This window comes from Lotus japonicus, chromosome 1 (assembly GCF_012489685.1).
Source record: "Lotus japonicus ecotype B-129 chromosome 1, LjGifu_v1.2".
Taxonomy (NCBI): Eukaryota; Viridiplantae; Streptophyta; class Magnoliopsida; order Fabales; family Fabaceae; genus Lotus; species Lotus japonicus.
In genome coordinates, this window is record NC_080041.1 from 17,661,533 (window position 1) to 17,672,664 (window position 11,132).

General features: G+C 39.1%; 3 protein-coding genes across 5 annotated transcripts; 2 read left to right on the top strand and 1 right to left on the bottom strand.

Moving 5' to 3' along the window:
* LOC130733930 (uncharacterized) lies at positions 1–3,673 on the top strand. Of its 3 annotated transcripts, none has more exons than XR_009017692.1 (5): positions 1–368; positions 452–607; positions 687–767; positions 862–1,165; positions 2,529–3,303. XR_009017692.1 is itself a non-coding variant. In XM_057586221.1 (5 exons), the coding sequence occupies exons 2-4, from the start codon at positions 452–454 to the stop codon at positions 1,162–1,164; spliced, it is 540 nt and encodes a 179-aa protein (XP_057442204.1). In that variant the 5' UTR covers positions 3–368; the 3' UTR covers position 1,165; positions 3,415–3,673. The 3 variants fall into 3 exon arrangements, 2 of the variants coding, with proteins under 2 accessions (XP_057442204.1, XP_057442203.1); XM_057586221.1 differs by lacking the exon at positions 2,529–3,303 and adding an exon at positions 3,415–3,673 and having other exon boundaries at positions 3–368; XM_057586220.1 differs by having other exon boundaries at positions 5–368; positions 862–3,303.
* A 1,542-nt stretch (positions 3,674–5,215) lies between these two features.
* Positions 5,216–6,325, bottom strand: LOC130728673 (ATP-dependent zinc metalloprotease FTSH 5, mitochondrial-like). Its single transcript, XM_057580210.1, has one exon. It carries the CDS (start codon positions 6,323–6,325, stop codon positions 5,216–5,218), a length of 1,110 nt encoding a protein of 369 aa, XP_057436193.1.
* A 3,523-nt stretch (positions 6,326–9,848) lies between these two features.
* On the top strand, positions 9,849–10,474 carry LOC130728678 (uncharacterized). Its single transcript, XM_057580222.1, has 2 exons — positions 9,849–10,358; positions 10,451–10,474. Exons 1-2 carry the CDS (start codon positions 9,849–9,851, stop codon positions 10,472–10,474), a joined length of 534 nt encoding a protein of 177 aa, XP_057436205.1.
* Positions 10,475–11,132: the final 658 nt, after the last annotated feature.

Below are 11,132 nucleotides of genomic sequence, written 5' to 3' on the forward strand. Positions count from 1 at the left end.
CTTCATAACCGACTATACAATGTCGGTAAACATTTTTAATTATTTACATACTTTTAGATAGTTTCTAGAATTTACAAGAGATTTTAATGTCTAGATTTTTCTAACCCTATATGATGGTGTCCTATATGATGGTGTCATGTAGAAATTTGTAGAAATTTGCAGCACTTTCTAACAATTTCAAGAAACTTCTTTCTGGATGTCCCAACCTCGTGGAATTGTGTGCTCCAGTTTACTTTCAAAATGGTGACTTCAACTACACTAGAGGGTATAAAACCTTGCCCAAGTTGGAGAAAGCATGTGTCAGTGCCAGTGCATTGGATGTTGCTTTTACTGTGATTGATAATGTCCAGTTTCTACGCATAGTGCAGGTATATATGGAAATTTGGTTACATGATCAGTTCTTAATTACTTCTTATACTCATTCAATTTCATTTTGAGTAAAATTTTGCAGATGGAGCACATGAAAAGTGGCACAATTTTGCCCGTGTTTGTGTTTCGAAACTTAATAAGCATTGAGCTATGCTTTGATAACTACTTTTCAGTCTGGGATGGAGTACTGGAAGTTCTCTCTTACTGTCCCAAGCTTCAAAATCTTGCCATAGAAAAGGTTTCGGTCTCTTATGGTCATTTTTGTTTGCTCTGACCATATTTTTCATAAATCTTACTAGTTTGTCTATGTTTAACAGCCTGCTTTCAAGGGACTTTACAAAGATGGGGTACTGGTAGAGCTCCCTTATCGTCCCATGCTTCAAACTCTTATTGATATGGTTTGTACTGTACTGCTGTTTATGGTCATTTTTGTTCGTCCTATTCTAGCCATATCTTTCCATGAATCTTATATATTTTCTTTATATTTAACAGCAATTTCACAAAGAGAAGTGGGCAGAACTTGTTCCAGAATGTGTTTCATTACATCTTACAACATGCTCTATTCGAAACTATCGTGGCTGGGATGATGATTTTAAATTTGCTGAATTTATCTTGCAGAATGTGAGCTTTTTACAAACGATGACACTTCACAGTGCCCCTTCCAGAAAGGAAGAAAAGCAATGGGTTTTCAAACACTTATCCTGGTGTCCGAGGATCTCTACCGCATGTAAAATATTTTTGAATGCAGAGAAAGTAAACCAACAAGAACATGAAAATCTAATAATTGCCCCTTGAGGTATTCCTCAGCAGAACAGTTTCAAGTTCAACAAGAGCTTTATCTTTCTGTACATGTTCAATTGGCTTTTGTTAGAGGAAAAGAATATTTTTTTTGAAATGATTCAGGAGTTCGTCTAAAGAAATTGATCTAGGAGAAAAATAAAGAATTTAATTGGAGTTACATTTTTAGTATATTTACTGCCTTTGTAATTTCTGGAAGTAGTGGTTCATGGTGGAGCTTAGTCAAAATGATAAGGTAAAATGCTCTTAAAAATTGACATATGTTTGCATCATAGTAGTAATGCAGAGTATAGTTAAAATGTTATCTTTTCCATCTATCTGGATTATGGGTGTATGCCATTTTCTAATTAGTTTGATTTGGATATATATATTTGGTTTTGTTTCCTCTAAGATTTGAATGAAGATTTAATATAGTGGCCTAAAACATGGTTGCCCTGTATCATCATACTCGCTCTGCCTATTTATTCTTCTAGAGGAACATTAGATTTCTATAGCATTCTCAAAGTTGGCAACAAAAATATACTCTTCTAGAGAACTAGCAAATATCTATTAAACCAAATAAACTACTTTCATGCTGAAATATGATCTAGTTGGGGTATATTGTTTGCCACTATTTAAATGGCCGAATTATGAACTCATGATATGATATGTGCTTGAGAACTACTAAAAACAGTATTTAACTTCTATGCGATTTTGGGTTCATTTGGCTTGTTTATGCTTGATAATTATAGGCTATAGCTCAAATCCATTCTTATGAGATTTATAAAAGTTCTTATGTGTTATGGGAATGGATGATTGTGAGTTCCTGATTTTACCTTTGTATACATGACATTAATCTAATCTAATCTCTTCAGCCTTCTCCCCTATATATATTGCCTTTTCTGTATAGAAATGTGCAGCTAGCAAAGAAAAGAATTTTCCTGTTGAGTGGATTTGATTATCCTTTTTGTATATAGAGATATGATTATTCCTTTGTTGTTATACACTAATTTTGTTGACTGGTACAAGGTCTTCTTTTTATTGGTTTATGAAAGGTCTTTTTACACATTTCTTTCCAAAAGGCTAAAGTAGAAAACCAAATAAGTGTGAAAATAAAGAGAAAGCAATTATTTATGTTGTAATTCACTACTTGCCAAACTGGAGAAGCTGAAAGGGAAATAGAACATTGAAAAAATGATGAATGCAATATTGGTAAGTACTTTGACATTTGATAACTTATGGTGAAAGGCTATTTTAACTGCATATGTCTACTTTGATTAGGATTCCTCTATAAGAAAACGAAAAAGACACCCTACGAATTTTTGAAAGGCCCTGATTGAAATATTTAAAAATGTTGGGGCTGTGCTGTTTCAAATTTGTAGGACTGGTATTCCTCCTTCTCCACGAAGTTCCTTTTCTCATCTTGGTCATGACTTGGGATTTGCTTTTGGTTGCTGAATTATTATTCTGCCTCTGCTAGGCATATTTGTTTCTTCTACTACAGTGGCTGCAGTGGATAACTGTTATAAAATCACACTTATCTAGAAGTCTTTCATCCAAGACGCGGCTGCAGTGGATGTATTCCCATGGAGTCTGCTTTTACCAATTGCGAAGAATTTCCATGGCTTAGACTGCAACAATAAAGAATGAAATTGAGTAATTTAAGTGGAACTAGCTGTGCTGGCTGTTGGTTCTTTTTGCTACCTGTGAACATAATGCTATTGCGAATGATATTCAAAAGTCACACGGCGACAATATCATCTTTAACGGTTGAGTGAGTGAGTCTTGTGCATGGAGCTTTTGGAAGTTTGGTCTTGTTTTGCACTTGTTGCAAGCATTTTATATATTTGCACATGTTGAGTTTGCAGCGGTGTTCGTGGAAGTTGCAATGTTGCACAGAATACTCTCTTCTGCATTGGGTCATAGATGCACCATTAATGAAATAGATCAACATAGTTTAGAGGTCCAAGATTGCTTCAATTTTTTTGAAAGAGATGCTTAAGAAGCCAGAGAAGACAAGGTTCCAGTGTTCTACTAATCCATCCCTTATAAGAATAGTGGGAGAATGACTTGAATGCTTTTAAGCTCACTAGTGTGTTAGCGGTTCTATTCTAAATGGCTAAATTATGAGAGCTAAAAGCCGCATATTTCAGTCAACTTTTGTTAACTTGTCCTCATGTCCCTTGTTTAATTTGTTGTTTGATGCTATCTTTTGTTGCATTCATCTTCTGATTTGTATCCGGGTAACTAAGCCTCTATGTGAAATAGGTTGGGGTATGCTGAGAAAATAGCTGATGTCTGGACCAAAGTTGCTGAAGAGACCGATGGATACGTGAACGAAAGCACTTAAGCTCTGGCTATTAATTTGATTTTCATCTTTATTCATTGATGTAGCATTCCCAGGAAATATGTAGTCATGACAATAAACACAATGAAGCACTTTGGGGGCTTTTCCTCACTTGTATCACAAAGAACATTTCTTACACATCATTCCAAGGATACTTGGTTGTTGTACATTACTTGCTATTTGTTTGGCTCCTGCAGCTTTTCCAAGGTTTTTGTTTACTACTACATGTTTATATTTTGTTTTCCGATACTCCAAAGCAGTGGGTGACAAAAATACTCATTTCTTTCACAAAGTTTGCAAGGTGCATGACGGAGGTTAGAAATAATGTGGCAAATCTAACCTTTAAAGGGGGTTAGCTTATCAGATCCCGTAGCTATTAAGGTGGCAATTTTCAATCATTTCCATGATTTCTTTAAAAGGAACAATGTTTGGGAGGCTAAACTGCAATGTGACAATATGGTGAGAGTAACACACTACTACTAACACATGGTGATAAGCTTATGCTGGAGGAGCCATTCTCAAAGGATGAAATCTGGACTTCTATTCAGTCTTGCAATAAGAATAGGGCTCTTGGGCCCGATGGCTTTAATCTTAACTTCTTTAAAGCCTTCTGCGAGCTAGTGAAGGGTGATGTTATGCTGGTCTTCCAAGAATTTTATATGCATGGTAAGCTGGTGAGAGGCCTTAATGCGGGCCTTCATTGCCCTTATTTCTAAAAGTGGGAACCCTTCATCGGTTGCTGATTTCCGACCAATAAGCTTGATAGGGAGCATTTACAAGCTGATTTCCAAGGTTCTAGCAGCTCGCCTCCAAAGGGTTATGCCTCTAATCATTTTGGAGAACCAATTTGCCTTTACCAAGGGTAGGCAAATTGTCGATTGCATTATGTTAGCCAATGATATTGTTCATGCAATGGGTAAGAGAAGTGAGGGTGGTTTGCTCATCAAGCTGGACTTTGCCAAGGCCTACGACAATATAGATTGGGATTTTCTGCTTGACTTAATGAAGGAAATGGGGTTTGGGAGAAGATGAGTGCAGTGGATAGAAAAATGTGTCCCTAAGGGTTCCCTTGCGGTTCTTGTGAATGGCTCTCCAACCGAGTTTTTTGGGATTGAGAAGGGCTTGCGTCAAGGAGACCCGCTTTCACCCTTGTTGTTTAACATTTGTGTGAATGGGCTTTCATGCATGTTGAACCAACTACTTGCCTCTAAATCCCCTTGTGGATTCCGGTTGGGGAAAGGCTTTTGGGTTAATCATTTGCAATTTGTAGATGATACACTGATTTGTTGCGGTAACAAGGTGAATCCGTTGGAGAGCATTGCAGCGGTATTGTAATGCTTCGTAGCCATTTCGGGCCTCAAACTGAATTATTCCAAGTCCCAAGTTTACGGGCGAGGACTCAGCACAAACATGTTGCAATCGTAGGGATCATATGCACAATTTTATCCAGGGAGGGACCAATCTCAAACGACCATACAAAGACCAAGACCAACTTGATGATTAACCCTTTAATTTGGGTTTTTTAAAGTAAGAAAAAAAGATTAAAAGCAACAGGAAAAAAAGATAATTGGTGTTTAAAAGAAATTCCAACCCCAAAGTTATCCCATTTATTTGCACACAGTTAAAAAGTGTTTTATATACCAAAAGTATTACTCATACGTATAACTGGTAACTGGTAAGCACAGATGGGCGGTTGCACTGGTATGACTACTGATCCGACCCCTAGTCATACATATAACCAGTAAGCAGCACCGATGGACTGGTGACACCGGTATAGCTACTAATTTCCGGCTTGTAACCATATGTATAACTGGTATGCACCGATGGGCTGGTATGTCTAGTATGTCTACCGATACTCGGCTCGTAGCCATACGCATAACTGGTAAGCACAGATGAGCGGGTATGTCTACTGATACTCGGGCCGTAACCATCTGATTGGTTGCCATGGTGTTCACTTCTCTCGTCCTTCATAATCTCGTCCCACCTCGCAAACTCTAAATTGTTCATGGTCACAACTTTGGCACCATCCTTTGCAAGGTCAGCACCAGAGAACCCATTTGTTTTTTTAGCAATGATCATTAAATCGACATCATCAGCCTTGAGAAACTTTGACATGTGAGATTCCAAAATCTGTCGCCTTGCTTCTACATCAGGTTTGGAAACAATGGCATAGCGATCAAATCGTCCAGGCCTCAGCAAAGCCTCATCTATTGACTCTGGAACATTAGTAGCTGCAATCACAATTATCCCATCATTTTCCTTGACTCCATCAATCTCAACAAGCAACTGATTTTGACCTGCTCCAATAGCATCAATAGCATCAATGAAGATTATACAAGGTGACTGCTTTTTCGCAGCAGCAAAAAGATCACTCATCCTTCTTGCGCCAGCGAACTTATCTTTAAATTCACTTCCACTACATGAGAAGAAAGGAACCCCAACCTCGCCAGCAACAGCTCTTGCCAACATCGTTTTACCCGTGCTCGGCGGGCCAACAAGGAAAAAACCCTTTGGGAACTTCCCACCAAGATGAGTGAAGAACTTAGGATCTCGGAGGTAGTGAACAATTTCTTTTAGTTTTGCCTTTGCCTCATCAATACCAATTATATCACTAAATTTAGTACTTGAGTACTCCACATTGGGCTGCACTTCTTCATTCGATTTTATACCAACATAGCTTGATTGGAATCTCTCATGGGAGTAGAAAAGCCTTTTATTCCCTGTAAAGCAATCAAACTTATTAATGGACAAATAGCTTCTAGCCAACAAGTTCTTGACCATTCCAAATTCTGATTGAAGCCTTGTAATAGTCATCAAACGCTTCCAAGCCATGTCACCAAAATCGACCCTATGCTGTGGAGAATAAAGATCGGGAACAAAACACAGAGAAGGATCGACACTCTATTCTTGTCAGCCCTCAAACAACATGAAAGTGAAACCGCCGTTAGGGTTGCGCCTCTGATTTTAATAAGGTTATGACTTATGATTTGTTTTTTTTAATCCTCAATCAACACGTATTTCTTAAGATCTTTCACATTGATAAAAATTTATATTTTTTTTACAGTTGAGTGTGTATCCCAAATTTGAATAAAAAAAATCAATATAAAATTTAATTTAATGAATATGCACTGTCAATGTAAAACAATTTTCTTTTCTTATGTAACTAAAAAAAAGTGTAAAACTATTTTACAATGACAACCAATGCTAGCAGTCCACGTAGGTGGAATAATAACTTTCACCTTAAATTTTTAATTAAAATAAGAATATATTTATTGTAGTGGCGGAATTCAATTGAGTGACTGTATAGTTTACACGTACAGTATACACATTAAATTCTATAACATTTACTTAAAAAAAAAATACGAATTGTTTTGTTTTGAAGAAAATTGCATCGACCTCCTCTCAAATGAATTTTCAAAAATATTTAAGGCTTAATTGCAACTTTGGTCCCTGACATTTACTAATTCCACAATTTTAGTTCCTCACCTAATTTAATTACACGAATGGTCCCTGACTTTGCTGCCCGTCTGCAATGTTGGTCATGTCGTTTATTTGTTAACGGAGGAGGCTTACGTGGATGTCCAATTGAAGAGAGAAAGAAGGACTGAAGAGAGAGTGAAGCACGTGAGATCTGCAACGGTCATCTTCTACCCTCTTCCTCCTTAAAAAACAGAGCACCGTGAGGAAGATGTTTCGAAGCTTGAGATTTAGCGAAAAGGGAAGAGATAAAGAACGAACGAGTACCTAGAGGCGAGGAAGAAGGTTGAATCAGTTGCTGGTCTCTTTCTCTCTCCAATTCAACTTCCACATCAGCTAAGTGACCATCCACGTAAACCTCCTCCATTAACAAACAAACGGTAGGACCAACGTTGTAGACTACCAGCAAAGTCAGGGACCATCTGTGTAATTAAATTAGGTGGGGGACTAAAATCGTGGAATTGGTAAACGTCAAGGACCAAAGTTGCAACTAAGCCAATATTTTAAAACCGTAAACAGGTGTGAATATGTCTACTAGAGGATAAACAGACTTATCCTAGGGGATATTTCTGTTAGTTCATGGGGTAAATTATGAGTGGTTGTGTAGGTTATATTTCGGGTAGTACATGTACTCTATGTTTTGAGTCCCTTAGAAATTGTCTACTTAGATGGGAAAGCATGTTCCCATCAGGTTTTTAGTATCCAATAATAATTCAGCGCATTCAAAAAAAAATATGTTTGCACAAGTAAATAGAAAATTAAAATAATAATATCAAAACATATTATTGTACCCATATTGAGAGGGGATATTTCTCAATTATATCCTTATATTATATCAATCTTTCATTTTCCAAAAAAATAAAATCAAAACATATTGTATTTAAAAAATGGCTTAATTACAACTTTGGTCCCCGACGTTTACCAATGCCACGATTTTGGTCCCTTACCTAATTTAATTACATGGATGGTCCCCGACGTTGTAGGTCGTGTGCAACGTTAGTCCTACCGTTTATTTCTTAATGGAGGAGGCTTACGTGGATGTCTAGTTGGAGAGAAAAAAGAGATCTGAGGAGAGAGGGAAGCACGTGAGTATCACGTGAACTCACATGAACCTTATATGAACTCATTATACCCAAATCTGAAACCCTAGGGATCTAAATCGCGTTACATTCTTCGTTCCAGGGAGGTCAGGGGTTTGGGTATAATGGGTTCAAAAAAGGGTCAGGTGATACTCACGTGCTTCCCTCTCTCCTCATACCTTCTTTCTCTCTCCAACTAGACGTCCACGTAAACCTCCTCCATTAAGAAATAAACGGTAGGACTAACGTTGCACACAGCCTACAACGTCGGGGACCATCCATGTAATTAAATTAGGTGGGGGACCAAAATCGTGGCATTGGTAAACGTCGGGGACCAAAGTTGCAATTAAGCCTTCAAAAATTCAGTGTTGTTTTGACGGTTAACTTTTTTTTTTATTCACAAAATGTTTTGACGGTTAACTAAGGAGCAGTTGAGCTTGATTAATCATACTTTGACAGAATTATGTGCATCATCTGGAATGAAAGTGAACCTGGATAAGTCTCGCATGTTCTTCTCAAAGAATGTCCCTCAAAGGAAGCAACGGGAATTGGCTACTCTTACAGGCATCTCTAGAGCTGCCAATTTGGGGAAATACCTTGGTATCCCATTGTTAACGGGTATAGTGAAGCGTGATCACTTTGCTCCTCTCATTGATAAGATCACAGCGCGACTCGTTCCTTAGAAAAATAATCTCCTTAATAGAGCGGGGAGAGTGTGCCTTGCAAAGTCCGTCCTTAGATCCTTGCCGGTTCATACTATGCAATCACTATGGTTACCCGAATCAGTGTGTGAGCATGTGGACAAGCTTGTTCGGAATTGTGTGTGGGGTAAAGGAGGCAATGGCAGGAATTGGAATCTAGTTTCTTGGAAAGAGTTGACTCAACCTAAAGCCAAAGGAGGACTAGGGATAAAGAGCGCAAGGGAGAATAATAAAGCTCTCTTGGGGAAAATGGTTCACAACATGTTGCATGAAAAGGATAAATTATGGGTGCAGACCTTTACTCAGTAATGCATGCACAATGATTCAATCCTGACGGTCCAGAGGAGAGTTGGGTCATCTTATGTGTGGAATGGGATTTTGAAGGCCAGGGATGCAGTAGCGCACGACTTTGGACCAAAATTGGGGGATGGTGCGTCGTTTTTATGGTATGCTAACTGGCTGGGCACAGGGTCGTTGGCGTGTCGAGTTCCGTTCGTTCATATAACGGACACACAACTAGCAATTGCTGATCTGTGGAGGCATGAAAGCTGGAACTTTGATGTTCTTTACACACAGCTACCGCAGGAGATCAAGGATGAGATTATGGGGGTTCCAGTTCCATCAGTTCAGGTTGGAGAGGATAAGATCTTGTGGCGTGAAGCTAATGATGCCTGCTACACGGTGGCCTCAGCGTATAGCCTTCTGAATGATGATGATGAGCACGTGTCGAGGTTCTAGAAGCTCATTTGGAGGGCGAACGCACCGGAAAAGGTTCACTTCTTCCTCTGGCTAGCTAGCAAGAATGCCTTCCCGACGAATAGCAAGCGCCATCGTTGTCGTCTTGTGAGTTCGCCAGCTTGTACCAGGTGCGGGGCAGCAGTGGAGGACGCTGATCATGTTCTTCGTTGATGCCCGAGTTCAGTATGGATATGGAGTCAATTCGCAAATATACTACCACGGGTTCAGGCGGCGCTGCAACTTAGGGGTTGGCTTTACGCTCATCTTCAAGTTCATCATCATGCCATGTTCTATGCGATTGTGTGGAATATTTGTAAATGGAGGAACAACCGTGTTTTTTATCAAGATCAGTGACAGCCCATGGAAGTTTTACGGAGGATTCACGTTGATACTTTGAAGTTTCAGCCGTGGGGAAGTGGAGTGGTTGATCAAGTGCCGGTGGCGGTACAGGGAGGCGATTACGTGATGTTAGATACTGACGGAAGCTGGAGCCAAGGACTCAATGGAATGGGGGGTGATGGAGTGATCTGTGACAGTTTGGGTAGGTGGGTGTTTGGATTTACCATGGCAGCAGGTGCAGGTAATGCATTTAAATCTGAAATTGCAGCAGTTCATAAGAGGCTTTTACAGGTGTGGGACTTGGGGTTTCGCCAAGTCCGGTGCTATGTGGATTGCTCTGAACTGCAGCAAGTTCTAACAGATGACAGATATGTCCATAACTATTGGCATGGGGAGGAGATCACTCAAGTTCGTTATGTTTTGGCTAGGAATTGGAACGTGACTGTTGCTCATGTTACTCGTGATCGGAACGTGACTGTTGCTCATGCGAGTGAGGATTGGAAAGCTTGGAGGTTCCCACCTTCAACTATGGTCAGTGACGGATCCAGGAATTTTATGTTGTGGGGGAAAAATTATTTTCACACTTATAATAGATTTCTATGTCGTAAGCATTGATATTACAGTTAAAATGGCGCAGCAGATCATGAGACTTTGCATAGACTAATTGAAGGTATGAAAAACGGTAGAAAGGGGGGGGGGGTTTGAATAACGTTTTCAAAATAAAACTTCCACCTTAAAGATTTTAACAAATCTTTCAAGAACTAAGTGCTTAAGATAAGAGATAGAAAAGCACACAAGGATTTTTATCCTAGTTCACTTGATAAATCCCTCAAGCTAATCCAGTCCACCCGTTAAGGTGATTTCTTCCTTCTTAGAATGAAGGCAATCCACTAATCAGGTAAGTGTTACAACTGCACTTGAAACCTACAAGTGACTAACAATTACACTGACTTAGCTCACACTAAGATTCACTCTCTTAGTCTTCTCTAGGATCCGATCAAACTTGATCTCCTAAAGGTAACTAAACAACTGTTTAAAAAGGAATGTTTACAAAGGATTTGCTTCTGAAAAGCTAATAGTAAACACAATGAATTCAGATGAAAGAATGCTTAGAAGGTTTTGAATATAGCTTGCGCGTATGTAATTCTTCCAACCGCATCTTTCAATCTTCAGCCTCTATTTATACTCCAAGGATTAGGGTTTGAACGCTGCATGGAAATGCTACCGTTGGAGGGCAGTTCTGGAAATTCCAACTTCTGCTGTGGCTGAGAATGTTAGGTAGGTCGTTAGGATAGTACATTTGCT